Source organism: Schistocerca gregaria, chromosome X (assembly GCF_023897955.1).
Source record: "Schistocerca gregaria isolate iqSchGreg1 chromosome X, iqSchGreg1.2, whole genome shotgun sequence".
NCBI classification, from domain to species: Eukaryota; Metazoa; Arthropoda; class Insecta; order Orthoptera; family Acrididae; genus Schistocerca; species Schistocerca gregaria.
This window is the reverse complement of record NC_064931.1, coordinates 723,859,161-723,883,417: the sequence shown is the minus strand read 5'-3', so window position 1 is coordinate 723,883,417 and position 24,257 is coordinate 723,859,161. Positions and strand designations below refer to the sequence as shown.

General features: G+C 38.5%; 1 protein-coding gene across 2 annotated transcripts in view; it reads right to left on the bottom strand.

Moving 5' to 3' along the window:
• The window catches only part of LOC126297739 (E3 ubiquitin-protein ligase HERC2), a 752,343-nt gene extending 728,919 nt beyond the window's left edge, over nucleotides 1-23,424 (bottom strand). The window contains exons 1-4 of one of the 2 annotated variants that reach the window (XM_049988890.1): nucleotides 23,264-23,418; nucleotides 19,070-19,242; nucleotides 8,815-8,936; nucleotides 3,286-3,503 (exon numbers count right to left, since the gene is read on the bottom strand). In XM_049988890.1, coding sequence (XP_049844847.1) covers nucleotides 3,286-3,469 — 184 coding nt within the window. In that variant the 5' untranslated portion in view covers nucleotides 3,470-3,503; nucleotides 8,815-8,936; nucleotides 19,070-19,242; nucleotides 23,264-23,418. Of the gene's footprint in view, nucleotides 1-3,285; nucleotides 3,504-8,814; nucleotides 8,937-19,069; nucleotides 19,243-23,263 lie in introns of both variants that reach the window. The other variant, XM_049988889.1, reaches the window with a different exon arrangement.
• Between the last annotated feature and the right edge of the window lie 833 nt (nucleotides 23,425-24,257).

Below are 24,257 nucleotides of genomic sequence, written 5' to 3'. Positions count from 1 at the left end.
GTCTGTGACACAACCATGGGCACCTGCACGGCACTCTCCTATGCCAACCTATTTACGGCCATCTAGAGAGAAATCTTTATAGCCTCCCAAAACTCAAATCCCTTGTTTGGTTCAGGTTCATTGATGATATCTTCTTGGATGTGACTCCAGGGCCAAGACACCCTGTCCTCATTCCTCCACAATCTGAACACCTTCTCTCCCATCCACTTCACCTGGTGTTCCTCAGCACAACATTCCACCTTCCTGGACACTGACCTCCACCCTTCTGACAGCCTCATCCATACCTCTGTCCATACTAAGATTACTAACAAGCAACAGTACTTCCCTTTTGACAACTGCCACACCTTCTATATCAAAATATTGCTCCCATTTAGCCTGGGCACCTGTAGAAGGAGTACTTGCAGTGACGAGAATTTCCTTGCCACATATAACACCCCCCCCCCCCCCCCCTCCACATCCCCAAGAGCCAGTTGCACCCTGGCCCTCGTCATCAATCCACTCGGCAGATTTGAACCGGGCCCAGTGCACCTCTCTGTCCCAGAAGCAGGAACTTTAACATGCATCGCTATCCAGACAGGCATCACCCAATACCACCCTGGAACCATGTGGTTCACCAGGGCTTCAATTAACTATCATGATGCCCAGGAAGGAGAGACAGCCTACTCACGATCCTTCTCACCCTTCCAAAGTGGTATTCTGCCGTGCACCCAATGCAAACAACATCTTGGTCTGCCCCTATACCACCCAGGACATCCAAGTCTAGTTGTGTCAAGGCTATCCTATCCCATCAGAGGCAAGGCTACCTGTGAAAGCAGCCATGTCACGGATAAGCTCTGCTGCAATTCCTGCACAACATTTATATGGGTATAGTCACCAACCAGCTGTCCATAGAAATGAATGGCCATCACCAAACTGTGGTGAACAGAGTTGACTATCAAATAGTGGAACATGCTGCTCAGCATAAAATGGACCAGTCCAATGGCTGCTTCACGACCCGTGCCATCTAGATTCTTCCCTCCAGTGCCATGTTTCCTAAATTATGCAGATGAGAGTCATCCTTCTAACACATCCTTCACTCCTGGAATCCTCCTGGGTTCAGTCTGTGTTAAACCAATGTACCCATGCCCCCTACCCAAAACTCTCCCCTCCCTCTGTCCTGTCACTCGCTCACAATAATTCCTCCATGTTATAACTGTGCGCTGCAAAAACTTGCTGGCCTGTGTCCGTGAGCTGCATTCCTATTCTGTGCAACTGCTGCTTCTCCCTCCCACATTCCTATCCCCCACACTTGCCACCTCGCTCCAAGCTGCCATTTGCCCCTTCCCAACCCCTTCTCCCAATCTTCGCCTCTTTATCCCTCTACCCATTGCACATGACAACATTTCACTACTGCTCACAACCAAACTGCAATCCCAGTATTGTTTACTTGCACAGCATAGCTGCGCACAGTCATCCAAGAGATGGCAAGTTTTCATTCATTTTTGTGTGTCTGTTGATGACTCAATGACTCTACCATTCAGTAAGTGGTCTCCTTCACTCCTAAATCATTCATGTTTTTATAGTTTGTAATTATTTATGTGGTCCTTTCCCCAGAATGTGTGTTTCATCATTATTTGGATCTCTTACTACCTAATTAATCTTAGTTGTAGCTATTCAGGGAAAAAATGTTCATGGAGAAAAGTGATAGACAAACTGTATAGTTCTTTTTATTTGTGCTAGATACAAACACAGAAATACAATTATAATCATGACCAGTTTCGGACATACACTGGCCATCTTTAGAAACTGGAAGTCAAAACTAGACACAAGTAAAAGAATATTACTGTGATCGCCGACCAGAAATAAAAACAATTGTACAATAGTACCAGATCTGTTAGCAGTCTGAGCTTCCCTTATCTCGGATTTACAAATTACCTTCCTTGTCTCTTCTAAAATCCCACATTTTCAAATGTCACCTGTTTTAAACTACATCCTCCTCATCAGCACACTGGACAAAAAATTATTATTGAGATTGAGGATTTAAGGAGTTATTTGAGATGCAGTGGCTCAGAGTTCATTAAATCAGGAATGTATGCATTCAGCCCTTTGAACACAACTACTGTCATCTTGGAAGAGATGAGTGTCCTGAGCAAACTCACCATGAAGCTACAGAAGAAAGGGTAACACCTGGATGCTCATCATGTTGAAATAAACATTCTGGTTCATATTTGTGGTAACCCAAATGAGCGGTTCCATGTCATGGTCCAAATAACACCCTCAAAACATTACAGAAACATCAGCAGGCTGAATTACACTCTCCACACACTGGGGTTAAACATCTCACGGGGTCATCAGTGCACTTTATGCCTCGTACCATTTGTAAAGAGGCAAAACTGCAACTTGCTGGACCACACAACACACCTACAATCAGTTACGGTGCGATTTCTGTGTTGTTAGGCCATTTAAGATGTGCAACAAGCAACAATACGTTCTTCTGTGAGCAATTGCCATTCACATGATACCTGACTCCAAATGTCGATATGTGCAGTACCCTCCAAAGTGTTCATGTGGAACTCGGTCGAGATGGACCTGCATTCACCAACAGCAGCCATTCTTATCAGGTTTAAAACAGATTCTCATCAACAAGAGGTGAAATGCGACTTCAGTCCCTATTGGTTAAGAAACACCAACAAATCTATTGAGTTCATTCACAGTGTTGTCATGGGAATTTTCAAACACTACAGCTTATTTGTGTCATTCTGTTATGCCTCCATGTCAATCCATCTTAGTGCTCTGATTCCACAGAATGGACTGGCACATATGTGCCACTTATGTCAGTGGTGGAGAGTCATTCTGCAGGAACATTCACATACTGTGATTCTGGCTTCCACCATGTGGATTCCCATGATGTTGAAAACATGTCCTAGCTGGGATCGAGTGGTATGCACATGGGAACACTTCACTAAGACTCCAATTGCATTAACACACATCGCCGAATTACTGGAAAATGCAGTAAACACTTTGAAGTTCAGTGCACTGTGATTACCAATAACAACAATCTTCAGTGTGCATATGTTGTCTTGGCATTACACTAATATTTCAACACTGCAATGTTGATAAATGTTGCTACACAAACAAATCTGGATTTTTCCAATATAAATTGCTTTGCTAAAATTCACATAATGCCCTCAAACCATATTTTTTTTTCCATTTGTTGCTGCATGACTATATAGTCTGAGTATTAGGAAATGAATTACACACAAAAGTCAAATGTTGTAGATACTTTATTTATTAAAAAAAACTTGCCTTTTCTAGCCATGACACCAACAGAGTTGAGCAATCCATCACTGAAAGAGCCAGCCACCTCACCATCCTTAATGAGCTCATTCCACAGCTGGGAGAGACCCTCGGGAGTAAATGCTTGTTGTAGGTCAGTTTTAAGCCACTTGTTATCCAAGCGGCCCTGTGTTCGAAATATAACATCCATCATCTCACTTGCTTGGAACCAAATCAGAAGGCAATACCTGTAAAATGTAGTTAATTATAAATCATACTACACATTAAATTCTAACAGAATATGAAGTTACACAGTATTGAATTCAGTATTTAATTTCAAATGAAACATTGGAGAACAGAACTCTGAAACCACCATTCTTCATAACCTCATCTGCATGGGGCCTATAGCACTGACCAAGAATATCAAAACAGGTTTGAGGTACTGCCTACTGCTGAAAGTACATCTGAACCAGCATGACACAACCTCGCCTGTGGCCAATCTTTCTGAGAGGTTCGGATATGCACAGAGGGTGGGATTGCTTGTTACTGGGAGCTCCAATGTTAGGAAGGTGATGGAGCCTCTCAGGGATATATCGACCAGTATCCACTCTGTGTGCTTGCCTCTCAGGGATATATTGGTCTGTATCCACTCTGTATGCTTGCTTCAAATCCCATACGAGATGTGGAAGAGGTTCTGCCAGCAGAAAATGAGTATTATGGGTGCACCCTGCTGCCACTCATGTCTCATGTAGGCACAAATGGTACCTGCCTCCTGAATTCAAAGCCCATCCTTGGTTCTTACAGGCAGCTGGCAGATTTGGTGAAGACAGTTAGCCTCGACTGGGATGTGGAAAGAAAGCTATCATTTTGAAAACCATTCTCAGAACTGATCATGGTCCTCTAGTTCAAAGTCAAGTGGAAGGTTTAAACCAGAGGCTCAGACAATTCTGTAACAATCTTGCAAGTCGATTTCTTGACCTTAGCTATTGGGTGGAGAATTGTAGGACCCTCCCTCCCCCTTGTTAGGTCAGGCATGCACTATGCACAGGAAGTGGCAACTAGGGTAGCAGAGTATACATGGCATGCACATGCTGGTTTTTTAAAAATAGAGAAATCTCTCCACATGCCAGACAAGGTGTGTCCAACCCAAGAAAGGGTAGCAGTCTTTGTAGCAGTTTGTTAATATAGTATTATTTAACTACAGGACCATCTATATAAAGGTCCTAGAACTAGCCTCACTTACAAATGATCACAATGCCCTAATAGTACTTGGCACAGATAGCTAGCTGAAACCAGATGTCAACAGCAATGAAATACTAAATTCTGATCGGAATGTACCTTGCAAAGATAAATTGAATGCTGGAGGTAGAGGTGTGTTTATAGGCATAAAAAGTACAATACCATCTAGTGAGATTAGCAGAGATTTGGAGCGTGAAATAATTTAGGTGAAAACAAGCATTAAATGTGGGTCAAACATAGTTAATATAGTATTATTTAACTGCAGGAGCATCTATAGAAAGATGCTTTTATAGGCTCCCTACCTCAGCAGTAGATATGGTGGAACATTTGTGGGGAACTTGGAGAATATTTTGAGTAAATTTACTGGTTGTGTTACAGTTTTAGATGGATATTTTAACTTGCCAGCTATAGACTGTGTGACTCAAGTCAGTAGGGAAGTTAGAAGGGACAGGGAATCATGTGAAACTGTTTTCAATGCCTTATCTGAAAATTACCTGGAGCAGTTAGTCACAGAACTCACTTGTGACGGTAACAACATAGAGATCTGTTGGTGGCAAACAGACTCAAACCTTTCAACTCAATTAGCGCAGAACAGGGAATCAGTGATCATTAAGCTGTTACAGCATCAGTGAATACAGCTGTAAATAGGAATACAAAGAAAGGTAGGAAGCACTTTCTGCTTAACAAGAGTGATAAGACATGTATTTCAGATTACCTGAGCAGTTAGCACGAAAATTTCATGCCCACCCAAACAATGTTGAGTATCAAAGAACAAAGGTCAAGGTCACTGTACAATACACTTTAAACACTTACATGTCAAGTAAAGTTGTGGGGATAGAAAAGACCCACCACAGTCTGGCAGCCATGTCAGGTAACTCCTATGAAAGCAGAGAGAGCTTCACACAAATTTAGGCAAAGCCAAAGCCTCACATACAAACAAAAATTAAATCAAGCCAAAATTAGCATAAAGAGACACATGCGTGAAGTTTTCAACAAATTCCAAAGTAAAATTCTGTTAACTGTTGGACAGAAAATTCTAAAAAGTTTCAGTCTCATGTTAGATCAGTAAACAGACCACAGCCATCTGTCCAAATACACTCTGACCATAATGGCATTGAAACAGAGGACAACACAGAACAAGCTGAAATACTAATTGTGTTTTTCCAAAACTGTTTCACAAACGAAGTCTGCATAGTAGTACCTCATTTAAATCATTGCATGAATAACAAAAGAGCATCTGAAATCACTCAACAGAGGGATGGCCACTGATCTCACAGGATACCAATACAGTTCTACATAGAGTATGCAAAAGAACTTCCCCTCTTCTAGCAGCAGTGGGCCATAGGTACCTCGTGGAACAAAGGGTTCCTGATGATTGGAAAAAAAGCACAGATCATTCCTGTTTTCAAGAAGGGTAGTTGAACAAACACAAAAAACTATAGGCCTATATCTCTGATATCCATCAGTAGTAGAATTTTAGAACATGTTTTATGCTTGCATATTATGACATTTCTGGAGACCGAAACATCCACTGTAAAAATCAACATGGGCTCCAACAACAATGATCGTGTGGGACCTAACTTGCCCTGTTCGTCCATGAGACCCAGAAAGCAGTAGATACATGCGCACAGATAGATACCATGTTCCTCAACTTCCAGAAGGCATTCAATACAGCCCCACATTGCTGCCTAATGAACAAAATATGGAATGTCTGACCAACTGTGTGACTGCACTGAAGTGCTTCTACCAAACAGAAGACAGCATGTTATTCTGAATGGAAAGAAGTCATCGGATGTAAAAGTTACTTCAGATGTATCCCATGGGTATGATATAGGTCTGTTACTTTTCATAATACTTATGAATGACATTGTAGACAACACTGGAAGATCTCTGAGGCTTTTCACAGAGGATGCTGTTGTATACAGAGAAGTTGCAATGCTTGACAATGGTAGCAAAATTCAGGAACACCTGCAGAGGATCAACACTTGGTGCAGGGGTGGCAACTGACCCTTAACATAAATGTAGTGTACTGAGTATAAGTAGGCACAAAGACCCATTACTGGATGATTATACAATTGCAGTACCATCACAGGAAGCATTTACTTCCATAAAATATCTAGGAGTATGTGTATGGAGCTATTTAAAGTGTAACAACCACATGAAACTAATCACAAAAATGGCAGATGCCAGACTGAGATTCGCTGGAAGACTCCTTCGGAAATATAGTCCAGCAACAAAGCAGGTAGCTTACAAAACCCATATCCAACCAGTACTCAAATACTGCTGATCAGTTTGGAATCCATTCCACACAGGATTGATACAGGAAATAGGTACAATCCAAAGAAGAGCAGCATGGTCTGTTACATGTTCATTTAGTATGCATGAATGCATCAAGGAGATGATCAACCAATTCCAATGCTAGTGGCACACACTGCAAGGGAGGCAGTCTGCGGTTTACTGTTAAAATTGGGAGACTGTACATTCCTAGAAGAGGAACAAATATATTGCTTCCTCCTATGTACATCTCATGAAAAGCCCATGAAGATAAAATTAGATAGATTCGAGCCCACACGGAGGCTTACCAGCAAATTGTTTTTCCCATGAACTATTTGCGATTGGAGCAGGAAAGGGAAGAAGTGACTGTGGTACACAAAGTACTCTCATCACACACCACAAAGTGGCTTGTGAAGTGTAGATGTAGATTGGAATGGCCTGCAGTATCTGATGACATGAACCCAACATGACACATGGGACCAGTTGAAATTTACAGTCACTGCAGGACACCCCCTCTTCCTGCACCTCCTCTTACACATACTGTGTGAGATCTCAGGAAGGCCCTCACTGAACATTGGGACAGGTTTGAGCAGAAATATCTCAGCCACCTAGTCGACAGCATTCCAAGCAGGATCTAAGCAGATTATAATGCACATGGTGGAACAACACTGAACTGAATGTAATCCAGCAGATTTTGATTTCACAGACATGCACCATCAAACAGTCCACATTTATCTTAGTTATTTTGTGTGACAACAAAGTTACATTTTTCTTTTCACAAGAGTTATTCTGCCATTCTCTGCTCCCCTTGAATCTAAGCTCAGACACCTTTATTTTCAAGTGAGGAATCTACCCATCAAAAACTTTAATGTACATTTTTCAAGATCAATACAGTTTACACTCATGGATCCTGTTTAATCCAACTACTGCTAAGGAAACAACTTTTAAGTTTCCTTTAATTTACGTCTGTGGTCACAAACTTTTTGTTAACAGATTATCGGTTTCGGTCTATAATGACCACCATCAGATCTATTTTATACAAACAAAGTCAGTGCTACTGACAACATGACTCGGGCATATGATGTTATTTATATATACTTGAGGATGCTTGTGCTGATTCTGCATTTAACATTTGACGATGCCACTATGGCCGCAATACATCAGGACGTTGTTTTTATAACACAGATCTGATATTGGTTATTACAGGCTAAAACAGGTAATCTGTTAACAAAATGTTTGTGACCATAGAAGTACATTAAAGGAAACTTATTGTATATATGGATCATTGTTTTATTCGTGACAGTGTCGCAGCTTGTGAAACAACTTTTTTAACTTCAAGAAAAGTTGCAGATAATCAGCACTTGGCAGACTTTTTAGAGTCACTGGTCACTGGCGTATTAAGGGCAGCTACGAATATTTTGCAAGTACTATCTAACAACAGTATATTGACAAAATAACAAAACAATTGACTGAAAATAACAACTGTGATCCACGATCATTACAATAAACAGCTGATTTTTCCCATTTTTACAAATGATAATGCAAGGGCAGAATAAATATACTGGAAGGAGTAACGGTTACAACTTGCTGTCTAATTGAGAAATTACACAGATGATAGAACACAAACAAGACAGACAAGAGAGAGAGATCACTTCTTACAAAATTTGTCTTGTTTTTAATTTTCTTATCAAATCTCTCATTTTATGGTTTTTCTCTGTCAGAAAGCCGAGTTCCATCAAACACATATCCCCCACATCAATACACTTCCATCAACACACTACCCTCTTTAAAAAAAAAAATTCCTCATCCAGGTGACCTATCTTTCTAATAGCATCTTCATCAAATAAAAAGTTGAGAATTCCTTGTGTCTAGATAGCATAAATTTATATCTTGCAAGTGCCATGTAATTATACATGTGAATGCTTGTAACTGATGCATCAGTCATACAGTTTAAAGTGTTACTCAATACATTTTTCGGTCATTAAAAGACAGAGCCAAAGAACATAATTACAAAATTAGTAAAAATTTACTCCAAAGATGATTTACCTGTTAAAGTCAGTAATTATTAACAGAAGTTCAAAAATGTGCAAATGGTGCACAGGGTAGGAGACCAATTAAATGACCATAATTCTTCTAATTTTTCATTCATTTCTGGATGTGGTGCAAACCTGTGACATACAAACAGTTGGAGGAAAAAATAAGATATCGCAAATATGACACCACCACTTCATCTGAACAGATAGAAAGTATAGAGTAGTCAAAAAAAGTTAATTATTCCACAGTGCAATCTACACTGGTGCCCAAAACTAAAGCAACAAACAGAAACTTAGCAAGGTTGCATTTATTTTGCCACAAAATAGTATAACAGTTGATAGTAAAGTAGAAACAATGCAAAGAATACAGAATGTAATCAACTGCAACATGTATAATGGTAGACAAAAATGTTCTTCATTGTTTTCCAACAGATTTGCACACATATTCTGACAACTGATTAATGTGCTCAGTATGGGTTATGACTACCTCTGGCACCAATACAGCCCTGACGACGACGAGATATGCTGTGAATGATGTCATCAATCTCATGTTGAGGCAGTAATGCCCATTCTTCCTGCAGAGCTGCTCACAAGTATTGGAGAGTGTTTGGTGGATACTGACGTGATGCAACCCATCTCCCTAGTGCATCCCACACGTGCTCTATGGGACTCAAACTGGGAAAGCAAGCAGGCCATACCATGCGTGCAATATCTCCAATTTCCAAGAAAACATCAACCACCCATGCTCTATGAGGTCAAGCATTATCGTCCATCAATACAAAGTCTGGGCCCACAGTACCTTGCAACAACTGCACAATGGATCCCAAGATCTCCTCATGGTGTCTGACATCTGTTAAATCTTGCTGATTCACCCGTACAATTTCATAAAGAAGTGTTTGCGTGGTCAAGTGTTCCATGTGCCCTCCAAATGCGAACTTGTCTAGAATCACTCTCCAGACCACACCCGGACTCATCTGTGAAAAGAACATTGGCCCACCATTTGTCCAGCCAGATGGCACATCAACAGCTCCATTCTATAGACATTCCCTTGTGTGAAGATATGCCAGAGGTAAACAGACAGCAGGTCTTTGACAATAAAGGCCACTCTGTTGAAGCCTTCTGTAGACCAATTGCCTCCATACAACACATGCAGTGGATGTTGCAAGGTCAGATGCCAGTTGTAGTGCAGTACTAAGGTGTTACCATTGTGCCCTTAGAGCCAAATAATGGTCCATTCTTTCTCATGTCACACATGGTCGGCCTTGTCCTGGTCTCTGGGATACAGTTTCAGTCTCTGTAAACTTGTCACCTCATCTGAGAAACAACAGAATGATTCACATTAAGCCATCAGGCCATATCAGTTTGCTACTCTCCATCTTTCATTATTTCTATGGCCCTCCACAGCAGAAAGTCTGCAGGTGTCTTCTTTGTGCCATACTGCACCGTATGCGACTGTGCACACAGTGATTGTGGATGTGCCACTATCCTGCACGCACTGCCACAGTTGATAGGTGCCCTGAAGTTATTGCTGGTGTGGTTGCTCTTTGATCAGAATGCCATCTTCTGTGCAGAACACGATCTTAACGACATCAGTTGACTGTTTGTATGACTGTATCATGAATTAGACACAGGACACGGAGGTAGCAGTTTGTTGCTTTAATTTTGGATACCAGTGTGTATACATCATCCGGACAAAACTCGCACAATATTACAAACTGAAATACTCTGTGTAATAACTCATAAGAAACCAAGATAACAAAATGATGAACTCTTCATGGTTAAATATCTTACGTATGGATACCATTAAATTTAATATGTAAACACAAAGGAAAGAATCAGCTAGCAGGCAAGTTATAACAGGAAAATAACAACTGTTATCTATGATTATTACAGTAAACTGTTGGTGATAAAAATTACAATGTACACCAGAAATTAAGGAACAAAACTAAAGGCAACTAAAATATCAGTTTTGGTAGTCATGCTCTTTGCATGTGTGTGTGTGTGTGTGTGTGTGTGTGTGTGTGTGTGTGTGTGTGAGAGAGTGAGAGTGAGAGAGAGAGAGAGAGAGAGAGAGTATCTTAGTGGGGATCATAAATAATTTACTATGGAAAGAGTTTTGTCATTTGGATTATTGTTACAACTGATTTAACAAATGTGCGGTTATGTAGTCTCAATGATATAACAAAAAAATATTCCACAACCAAAGTCTTCCAACAGTTAATCTCATACTGTCAATTTTGCAGCCATTTGTTCTCTGTTGCTACTTGAATAATGTTATATCATATGATTTTAAAAAATCCATCTTCTGCAACTGAATTCTTTATTTGTGTCTACCAAATATGTAACACCATTATTCTCAGAATTGATGCACTGTACTGAATTTAAAATCTAGTTGTGGTCATTACTATTACCCTTTACAGAAAATGTTTCTTTCCAACTCAAATTCAATATGGTGTGGCTTCATAGTAGCACTGGGTGAGATATTTAAACTTCATCCACACTAACCATGAAAGAATTAATCAAAACTACACTTGCTGAGTTTTACTAATGTAGTTTAAAGTTTAAAACAACAGTTATTACCAACTAAATTAGATACACCTACCTACTAGTATATAGCAATCCTTCTGCCCTGATGACAGCAGCAGCGTGTCATGACACACAAGCACCTTCAGGGCTAGTGTGCCTCAAACTATTCACACACAATTCAAGGGCAATGGGCACTGACCTACAGGTTGATCTACACACACACACACACACACACACACACACACACACACACACACACACATTGGGAGAGTAGGTTCCCAGGTAATTCGCTGGTAAGAGACAATGACAGTCATATCAGAAGCCTCTTTCCATCCCACACAAAACATCCACATGAGAATAACCCGCCCACCTGAATGTTGCCCTCTTCACAAGTGGGATGCATCGTGCACCACCTCACAGTGTTCTCAATGTACTCGTACCCCATCCCCAGGACGTACTAATGTGTATCACAATTCTTATGAGTCCAGGTGATGTTTTGCCATGCTGTGAGCATCCAGTGGTAATGTTCCTATGCTAATGGTTATTTTTATGTCCTGTGCAATGTGGTAAACAAATGTCCACATGTGAAGCTCAAACTTAACATCTGAGGTCATCCATCAGTCCCCTAGACTTAGAACTACTTAAACCTAACTAAGCTAAGGACATCACACACATTGATGCTCCAGGCAGGATTTCAACCTGTGACCATAGCAGCAGTGCGGTTCCAGACTGAAGTACCTAGAACCGCTCGGCCACAGCGGCCGGCAGTTTCAGTACCCCATGGCAAATTGTTAGTTCTGGCTGCTATAGTGGTTAACATGTTGTCTGCCATCACAGTCATGAGTGAATTATTGCACTATGGTTCATCGGTCATGATAAGTGACAGTGACAATTGTCATGAATACATTGATGACCAAATGACTGGTGTCATCAATGTTCCCCAAAGCAAGATATTCACAGTACACACTTGATCTGATGGAATGTGAAACAGTCATGGCCTACACAACCTTGGAGATAAAAGGTCTCTTTCTCCCAACACTCATGGTCTGACCTCAATGTCACTCACTCACTCGAATGTCACATCAACACAATATGCATATAACACTTCAGAGAGTTCAGTTAGCCACAGCAACAGAAGTGTTGTCTCTGGAACAAAGTTCTCACTAGTTATATTGGTCATGAGTGAATATTAATAGACCTAACTGCTGCTATGAAATTTGTCTGACTGGGGTCCCTGGGATATAAAGTGCAGTCAAATGTGCTATCATGCCTAATGAAGAGAGAGCAGAAGGGCACAGATTTCACACATCAGCAGCACATTTACAGTTGTACAACAGTGCATCGCCAGAGATTTTTTGGGACTACTTCATAATGCTAAGATCTAACTAGTTACATAACACGGTAAGCAAGCACATTATAAACTCTCAGTCAGGTAACACTACAGTGGTCACCCCTCCCAAATTTCTTAAGGACAATTTTGTTTCACAATTAGCTAAACATGATAAGATCATACAGTTTTAATCATCACTTCAAAAATGAATGAATTAATTAATTACATAAAAAATAAAGTCATGTAATTAACTTTTTGTTACTGCGATAAAATGGGTATCGGCTGTGATATTTAGTTTCAGCTTCTCTAGCAACCCACTTCAGTACTGAGACATGGGGATTTCAATGTGTACCAGCACATCAGCAGCACATTTACAGTTGTACAACAGTGCATCGCCAGAGATTTTTTGGGACTACTTCATAATGCTAAGATCTAACTAGTTACATAACACGGTAAGCAAGCACATTATAAACTCTCAGTCAGGTAACACTACAGTGGTCACCCCTCCCAAATTTCTTAAGGACAATTTTGTTTCACAATTAGCTAAACATGATAAGGTCATACAGTTTTAATCATCACTTCAAAAATGAATGAATTAATTAATTACATGAAAAATAAAGTCATGTAATTAACTTTTTGTTACTGCGATAAAATGGGTATCGGCTGTGATATTTAGTTTCAGCTTCTCTAGCAACCCACTTCAGTACTGAGACATGGGGATTTCAATGTGTACCAGCACTGAAGACATAAGTGCAAACAACCAAACAAAATTCATTGTGTAAGTCTATTGTGTAAGTCTATTTTTCTACATCTGCATCTAGATACTATATGGTGTATTGCAGAGGGTGCCCTGCACAACTAATACTCATTTCCTTTCCTGTTCCACTCACAGACAAAGCAAGGGAAAAATGACTGTCTATTTGCCTCCATTTGAGCCCTAATTTCTCATATCTTATCTTCGTGGTCCTCATGCAGAATGTATTTACAGTTGTTCTGCAGTCAGCTTCAAATGCCAGTTCTCTCGACTTTCTCAGCAGTGTTCTTCGAAATGAGTGTCTTCTTCCCTCCAGGGATTCCCACTTCAGCTCCCGAAGCTTACCTGTAGCACTTGTACACCAATCGAACCTACCAGAAACAAATCCAGTAGCTCACCTCTAAACTGCTTCAATGTCTTCTTTTAATCTGACCTGGTGCGGATCCCAAACACTCATATAGTACTCCAGAATAGTAGCATTAACACCCTACATGTGGTCTACTTTATAGATGAACTATACTTTCCTAAAATTCTCCCAATAAACCAAAGTTAATCATCTGCCTTCCCTATCACAATCTTCACATACTTGTTCCATTTCATATCGCTTCACAACATTACGCCCAGATATTTAAATGACGTGACACTGTCTAGCAGGACACTACTGATGCTACTGACGCTGTATCGTAAGAGCCAGCTACCATTCATCGCACCAACTTTCTCACTGTTTTGATTAAAGCTTTATAACTAACATCCACACCTAACTTCCTTTTATTCTTTCTGCAGATACAGGGTGATTCACAAAGATATGCAAATATTTTAATATGTTATTCTAAAAGTAAAACTAAAGGAAAAAGTTCATATAAACATAGGTCCGCAAATGTTTAGTTGTGAAATTACAGCTAATAAAAGATTTTGCCTGAAATTTAGCAACTTGGCTAGTTTGAAGCCATCGTAAAACTGTAAGAGTCCGTCTTGATCACATAGATTTCTTATAATTTATTACCGGTTTCGGCACACTGGCATCCTCAAAAGATTAAAATATTCTGGTATGTACATACAATGTACTCACATATTTAACTTGATGATGATTTACATCAGAATATTTTAATCATCTGAGGATAGCAGTATGCCAAAACCAGTAATAAAGTGTAAGAAATTTGTGTGATCAAGACGGACTTGTGAAACCGTATGAATGTGTCAGATAATCTGCTTTTATTAATACCATAGCACAAGTGGATTCATATTAAACAAAAAAGCTCAGCGTTAAGGAAGTTGTACAGTGTACATACAATTTCACAATACATTCACAATAAATATTCAAAAATGTCTCCACTGAGTTCAATGCATTTAGCTGCACATGTATGAACAGATTTTGTTGCTCGTTTCAGTTCCACAGGGTTGTTCTTAATTTTGTCTATTGCATTCATAATGCGAAGAAGTAATGCCTCACATGTACTGACTTTGTCCTCATAAAATATGTCTTTCACCCAGCCCCATACACAAAAATCCATTCGTGTAAAATCAGGCAATCTGGGTGGGCACAGAAGAGTAGCACCATGACCAATCCATTTCTGGGAAAAATGTTCCTTTAAATGTGTAGTAACAGTGTTCGTGAAATTTGGAAGCGCACCATCATGTTGAAAATACATTTGCAATCACGTAGCAAGCAGAACATCTTGGAGAAAGCGCGGCATTTCTTCTTGAAGGAATTGTAAGTACATCTCGCCAGTTAGATGTCCAATAAAGTGTGTGTTGATTAAACAATACCAAACATTTATGCTAAATCACTGTTGGAAATTGCGTTGCACTGTTGCATATGGGTTTGCTTCAGACCATATGTGCTCGTTATGTAAATTGTTTATACCATCTTGAGTAAACAGTGCCATTTAAATAAAATGTACTTATGTAACCACCGATTAGTGTTTAACCAAGTGAAGGGCAAGCTCTCCCAGATGTAAATGATGCTCTTTTTGTTTATGGTAAGGATACACATTATTCTGTACTTCCTTACATTGTTAAATGCCTATTCGTTGAGAGATACATCATGTACTGGTAAGCGGGCTCGCTTCAAGTATTGGGTGCTTGTACTAATTATGAATGCTAGGTAGAGAACCTGTCTCTCATAACATTCGAAATACTCTGCTAATGGTTCGTGCATTCGGAATACTCTGAGTTGGATAACGTAAATGATATTTGTTAACTGCAGCCGTAGCATTACCATCACATTAGCCATAAATAAACACCATATCAGCATATTCCTCTGTTGTAAATTTGAAAAGCATCCCTATTTCATAAATAACCTACAAATTACAACCGTTACTGTGTGGTTTCATTTAAATACACTGTTGTTGTTATGTTCTTTCAGTGAACAATACAGAAAACTAACTCGTTTCAAGGTTATGAAATGACTGAAACAACTCACTAATGGTTGCCGACAATGACATAAGCATTTCTACATTCTTAATGGAAAGTAAACAAATTTACTTATATAATAATCTTTGCTTCTCTCATTGTTCTGGAAAACTATTGCAGGTACACATCTGGGACATATTTTATTACATTCATCAGACCAGTAACAACAAAATAAATGGAAATGGTGCTTTACTTTAACTTTAATATTAGCGAAGTTGCTAAATTTCAACAGAAATCTTTTATCAACCATAACTCCGTAACTAAACATTTGCGGACCTATGTTTATATTAACTTTTTTCTTTAGTTTTACTCATAGAATAACATATTAAATATTTGCATATCTTTGTGAATCAACCTGTGTATGTAATTGTGCGAACTGCTGTTTTTAGACTCTTGCCTAGAATATGGTGCATTTTTCATTACAGTATTTATGGAGGGTCTTATGAGCCTCATCATGAAACCAATTGCTTATCCACATATGGTTGAATTGTTGATTGTGAAAACTATCATTCACTTTTCTTACATCTATTTAGGTTGGATGAAATTTTTTCCATAGCTAAAACTCTACAAACACAAGCAATAAAGAGTATTACATATTCAACCAATTGTGAAAGTATGTACTGCTTCAAAACTTAACTGCTTCAATTATACTGACATTTCTGGAAATTACTTTGTTCATTAACCAACTTTGTATCTGAGATTGGTAATGCACACCTATGTAGCAGCACTCAACTTGAAGGCTGCCGATTTTAATTCTGGCAGTGGAAGAAATGTTCATTGCTAATATTTAGCAGAAAAGGGAACGAGAGGTTATTGATCACCAGATTTTGCACCAATGCACTGTGTTAATCCACAAACCCCTCCACAGGAGCTCATGGAGTAAGTGCATGTAACACTGTTGATGATGATTCATCCATCCATCAGATGGGGACATTAAGATCGATACTCCCCGTGGCATGGTTCCGGCACTGGATTTCACCCTCTTCCTGTCATTCATCCAGACGCTGTAGAAGCATTCATCAGTCATCCATATGGCAAGAAACACATTTGACAGTTCAGACCAGAAGAAGCCAATGACAACCACCACCATGCCAAAGATAGCAATTACGGGTTCGTGCATCTGCCACCAATGCTCATTGCCTGACTATGACTTTGTTTATTAATTTATGCTGACTATACAAGCACTATTACAAACTGCTATCGTTCAATATAACAGCAGTAAGTCACTTATGAGCAATCCTATTTACAGCAATTATTGAACTTTCAAGGGCGGGGGAAAAGGGGTGGAGACAAAGTGACCAAAATATGGTTCAAAAAGATATTCATGATATTCTTGGCCCACAGCTATCCTTCTCTACTTCCCTCCAGTCCAATTGATTTTTCTGGCTTCTGTCTGATTCAGGGAACAGAACCCATTGTGTCACTATCTGATAATCTGCTAGTCATTCTTCAGTTAGCTATCAATCTTATCACACAGTATGTGTTTTTATCTCTCAAAAAGTATTAACAGTGCCTTGTCACACAGCATACTTCAATAACAATTGTATAACATACAACCACCTTTTCAATACATATTTTTATGAAAATCTGCAACAGCTGACAAATTACTGACAACACAGCAAGGTTATTGTCAGCCTCTGCTATAATGCCCTAATGCCATTTAGGATCAACTCCATTTGTACACAAAAACAACATACATGCACAATTGCCAACTTAATCATTTCAGCTCATTTTTAGATTTGAGTTTAGAGGAACGCACAGTGTACACACTATTCTGTAAAACTGCCCTTTGCTTCTGAACTCAAAATAAAATACACAGAACCACATTCTCTTCCAACAATAATATAAGAATAAAGCATTACAAAAGCATCCGATTCCAACCGTCTAGTTTGACCCATGACATCATCGATATGGCGTAAATGGCTACTTCCAGCATATACAAAATGACAACAATGACGTCACTACATACACATGGCAACAAACATGGACAAAAATAAAAACAATACAATAACATCTCACTCCAAAACAAAATGGAACTAACAGGACATTCGCAGAAAAATGGGAAAAATTTGTAAATTTGTGGTCTCTTATGGGACCAAACTCCGGAGTCATCAGTCCCTAACCTTACACACTACTCAGTCTAACTTACGCTAAGGACAACACACCCACGCCCAACGGAGGACTCGAACACCCGACAGGGGAGAGCCGTGCGGGCTGTGACAACACATTTCAGACCACGCATCTACCCCGTGTGGCAAAGAATTAGAGTTTAGGATGGGGGAAAGCTACAACAAAAACATCGCAACATCTCAAAACAAATAACGTAAAAAAATTAAATTACAACATTTCGCCACACCATTAAACCACAGGTATCACACATTTCCCTTGAGCTATGTAGCTCAACTGCAGCTATTGATACCAAAAAACCAGCACCTACAACTCTGAAAAGTGGAACCAAACCCCAAAAATTCAAAAACCCAAATATCCCATGTTCACAACATCAATTAAAACGTAACCGACGTACTATAAATATATTACACACACACACACACACACACACACACACACACACACACACACACACACAAGTTGCACACCGACAATGCTACCCACACGTCACTTGGCCGAGCCGCCGGAACTCTCGCTAGTTTCATGTTGTTTCACAAACAATATTTTAGGTGTCATACCCAACATATTCAGCAATAACACCGAACATCTGCAGAAACTGTGTGTCAGACACCATATCATCATCCACTTCAGAATGTAATGAAACACTTCTGAAATCACTGTCATATTCACAGCTAACAAAAAAGCAACCAAAAAATTAGACTTCTTCCCGCACAACACACAACAAACTAATCAGACCTAACAAAAATGCCAGGCACATACGAAAAACTTTAATACCTCACTGAAAACACTTCCACAACCCACGTTACCACACCAAGTACCTAAACTCAAAACCACATTAGCACGATGACAACCAAAACTCAAATGAACCCAATACTACACGTTAAACTCAGAATGTCCACATCCACCACCAGAGGGCATCATCAAGTGCAACAACACACCACCTACAAACATAATGAACTCAAAAACTCTGCACTGTAGTGGTGTCACACATCACACCACCATTATGTCACGGATCAAAGCAGATGGGTGGAATTGGACGCTTCTGTTGATTCAAAACTAATGTATTATATTCAGTGATTTTTTTTAAAAAAATAACTAATAAAAAATAAAAGACACCTTTCTGTATGCACTCCAAATGTGGTAATGAATGAGTTTCTTCTTCCTTTTTATCTTATTATTCCGTTAAAAGTGTATTTGCACTTTTGCAAAGACATTTCTTCATACCATATTTACATGTTCTTGTAATTAAACAAGTCATAGCAGCTATGTCTAACCTGGTTGCAGTGAATCTAAAACACCACAAATAGTGGGACCACAAGCACTTCGTGTATGACTGGCATAATGAATTAATAAACACAAAATATTATGTTATTACAAGTTGGGAATGTATTTTAAATAAATACACAAGGAAAACACAGACAATAAGAGACATCAAGTAAAAATTTAGGTCTTTAGTATACTAACTATTTATTTTTTCAGCCTGTGTGCACACTTAATGAGTAAGCATTCACTAGTTTCAAACATAATTTGGCAACCAAACAATTTTATTTTTATCCTACACCTATTTAATGACAGTAATGCCTTTATGCATTATGTCATTATACTGACAAACAAGTCATACCCACCAGAATGTACTTATGTTGATGTGGTCATTAATTTAAGCCAAAGTAAAGACTGTTATTAAACAGAGAGACATTCCTTCAAGAGACTGACGAACTTGAAATTAGCTCTTTTTACTGGGGTACACATCTTCGTTAATAATGCTTTCTTCGATTGTGTGATTTCTTGAAGTCATGTCTGGAGTCATCTTCAAATAATAATTTAAGTCATTTTCATATCCTTTCCTTCACATGACATACTATCTATAGCACACTTAGCTGCACAAAAAGTGATACAATAACTCATAATATTGTGGAAAGCAAAATACTGATTTATTGAAGTAAGAGTTAACCGTGTATAAAACAATATCTGTTTTATAATGACACCCTCATAAATAATGTGTATCTTGATGTACAACTCTAATCACTTCCCTCAGTCTACACTCTTCCAGTATTAGTTTTCAGTGTAAGGTCTGCAGTCTCTCTTTCATCAACATATGTTTAAAGTCAAGTGGTTCAGTAGCACAAACATTAATATGCTTTTGCTCATCCCAGACTGCCATTCAAATATTTATGGTATAAAGAGTTAATGTTGCCAGTACTCAACCAGTCAAGAGAAGAGATGCAATGGGAAAATTTCACAAATGGTAAAATTACATACTCCACAAGCTACCATACTGGGCATGGTGGAGGGTACCTTGTACCAATAGTAATTCCCTTTCCTGTTCCACTCACTAACGAAGCAAGGGAAAATGACTGTCTATATGCCTCTGTAAAAGCCCTAATTTCTCTCATCTTGTCTTCGCAGTCCTTATGCTGGATGCACATTGGTGGCAGAACAATTATTCTAGTGTTGCAAATAACTGTTCTCTAAACTTGCTCAACAGCGCTTTTGGTAAAGAACATCTATACGTAGTCTTCTTTATGGATAACCTACACACAACCTGTAATTTTCCCAATAAACCATAGTTGACCATTTGTCTTCCCTACCACTGACCTCATGTGCTTGTTCCATTTCACACTGCTTTGCACGGTCACACCTATATATGTGTCAAGAATACCATTAATACACTATTCAAACATTACAGGTTGTTTCCCTACTCGTCTCCATTAACTTATACTTTTCTACATTTAGAGCAAGCTGCCATTCATTACAACAAATAGAAATTCTAAGTCACCCTGTATTGCCCTACAACCACTCGATAACACTTTCCCATACGCTACAGCACAATGTCATCCACAGTCACAGATTATTGCTCACCCTATTTGTCTCATTGTTTATTATATGGAGTACAAGAACATCTCTGTAACTCTTCTGTGGGGGCTCTCCTGATGATGCCCTAGTACTTTTTTTTTTATATATAAAAGCCTCATATCATGTCTCCTTTCGCATGACTGATCATATTATATTTGCATATTACTGTCACTCTCTCCATAAAAAAAACTGTCTTTATTTTCAAAATTTATGGCAAGGTCGACACTAAATCTACATACTCGTCTTGGAAATTACACTTAATATGCCTTAGAATCTAAGGAACTAAGCTCCCAAAACACTATTAGCAACTCTTGAAGGTCATTATATTTCAGTGTTGTGAGCTCCATTAGGGTTCACGGCCCCGAGGTGTAGGTCATTAAGGCAGCATAGATCCTTCATTTCAACAAGGGGTGAAAACACTAACCCATCTAAACAAAAACTACAAAAACCTAACTATCTGGACAAAAATCTGAACCTTCCACATTTGCTTGTAGTGTATTAGGAATGCACCTTATTGTCCAGGTTTCTTCCCAGACTGGTACCAAATAAGCTGCTACAATATAGAAAACAAAGATAATACTGTCAATGGAACGTAAAAAGAAAAAGAAAAAAAATTAAACTGAGATTTTACCAAGATGCACTGATGTATTCAAACATAGAGAGATGTCTGTGTTTAAACAGAACTTAAAAACTTACACCCTTCACAGAATACATGTTTAAACACAATAAATGTGGGCTGTGCACAAAGAAAAACACTAGAATCAAAGTTCATGTCATGCACATGCAAATTTGCTATTCGTGCCATATCCAAATAAACAAAGTACTCCTGTGTTATGTCTGACAGTCTCAAAAATGAGAACGTAAGGACAAAGGACACAATTTTACAGTAACACATAAACTTGAAAACAACAAGTCCATGAAAGATTTCACTAGAAAAACCTACATGGGGTGAAGACAAGCTGAGAACATTTCCACATTGTGCAGGGGAAGACATTATCTAAGAATGTTGTTAACCCATTTACGATAAGGATACAATGAAAAATTAATCTGATAAAATGAGCTGTCTAATAGTTTCCTTTCTCCAGCAATGGCAGCACTAGCATTGGCAAATTGCACAATGAATAATGAGATGGGAAAAGCCTCAGTGTTTTCTTGTAAAAGAATTTTGCAGAAACTTAGTAAATGTTCATCCTAATACAATTTCTCTACACACTAGTAAAATACTTGCAACATCTATGTTTCAAGTTACTAAATATATTTTGTACGTAGCCTTTACAAGACTAACTCTACATCCCAGTCTTCTCAGTAACATAAAAAAAGATCACTGCCATAGATGTCCATTAAATAATTAGTTCCCCACAATGCAGCCTACAATATGTAAGGTAGATAACAGGAAACATGTAGAATCACAAAACAATTGTATAAGTCCTTTATTCCTCAACTCATTCCAAGGAGCACTTCAAACTGTTCAATAAACAGAGCAAATACTCTGTTACAAGTTTTCCTCTACTTCTCAAGATAAGAACTCTGAACATACATAATGATAAAAAAATACTGTTGATTCCATTCCAAACTTTAATGGTTAATGTTAGAGTCAGAACACGATGACACAATGTGATCACTGGAGCTTATGCAACTGCAGAAAGAGCTACATCCCATGTAAATGCAATCATAACACCACCATAGAGTGAGTCTCATTATCATAATCACATGAACAAATATTGATTGGCTCCATCACTTTATTTCTCAGTGAAATACAAGTGGCAACAAAAACTACATAACTCGGAAATGTGGGGGTAGTAACAACAAATGCCTTCATTATACAGTACATTTAACAATGAACAAACTTGTAAAATTAGTAATACATACAAAACACAAATTTTCCAGACCCTCTGAAGTAATATTAAAACAGCAATGAAAACCAAATAATACTGCGCCTGGTAAATATGAAGCTGCAAATGAACAAGTGCTCTATGCCTAAAAATCTAACAACTTGAAATATACATGCATTCAGTTCGATAATGTACAAGAAATATTGCACAGATTGCAACTACAACGGGCCATAAAACAATGTCAACTGCATCTGTCAAAAACTACACGGAAAATTAAGTACATTAAAAACCAAAGAGTACACGATCACAAAAAAATAAATATATATAAGCAAATAACAAAAGCTTCAGTGACGCACACTAGTAACACAAAGAACTAAAACCTAGGCATAAAATAATGTGGAAACGTAGTGTTAATGATGCTGGAGGAGCACAATAACGATCGAGAAATTAAGCTCGAGAAGCTATTAACAGATACAATAAAGTGAATGAAATAACACACTATTTAACAATGTTGACTTCCTATATAAAAACAAAAACAAACAAAAAAAATCGCAAAGTTTAGCTAGCGTAGAAAAAACAAACAACGCGAGGAACTATTTAAAATTCCGAATCAGCTTATGTTTACCTATTATTAATGAACTCTATCATTGGTACAATGACAGATCATCTGATCGGAACAACACATTTCTAATATTTGCGTGGGACAACTAAAACATATGAATAACTACATTATCCACAACTCTACGCACCACTGTCAAACTAACATGTTTATGCTAACCAAAGATTATTTCTACCGGCAACACGATAACTGAACCAAAGGGTATAGCACTCTCGTACATAAAATATACGCCAGATCAATTGGTTTTTACATTGTTATAAGAAAAAGTTTGTTGCTCATAAAGTGTGAAAAGTGATTCTTGAATGAGCTTTAAGTGACTGAAATGGACTATACAAAGGCACTAATATTACGCGCACAACTAACTGCAATACATGCTTATATGTTACTTGATCAGTTCAGGCTTCTAAAATAATCCAAAGGCATAATCAAACTTTATTGAATCACAATTGGAAACAGTAGGACCACAGTTCTGAAACTGGTTTAAGAAGTAGTTTAAAAGAACCGAGCAGATAAATACAAGTGTTTTTATACCCCGCTTGATATACTATCGAGCGACAATGATAGTTCTGTTCTATATCCGTACCATAAACACCAATGTTGAGATAATAGCACACAGTAGTTACCACTGACGACTTATTCGCCTATGGACTGCGGGAAGTGGAAAAATGTGACTGCCCTAACTCCTATATGCGCTTTTCCTGTTATAGGCGATTCTCTGCCGAAAAATGTGGTAGTACCGAATTCCACAATAGACATTCGTCCAGGAATCAAGATCCACCAGTAGAGAAAACACTTTAACAACATATATAACTCACAAGATAGTTCAATAGAGGCATCTCGGAAGAATTACGAAGGAATCTTCATAAAAGTAGGTACAAATTCTCTGAGAAGAAGCACTGAACAGGAAATTGTAAGTGAAACAAGAAATTTAATTCAATCTGTCAGTAACCTCTACAAATCGTGGTGATTAGTATTATCTACAGAAGATCAGCCAGTGATA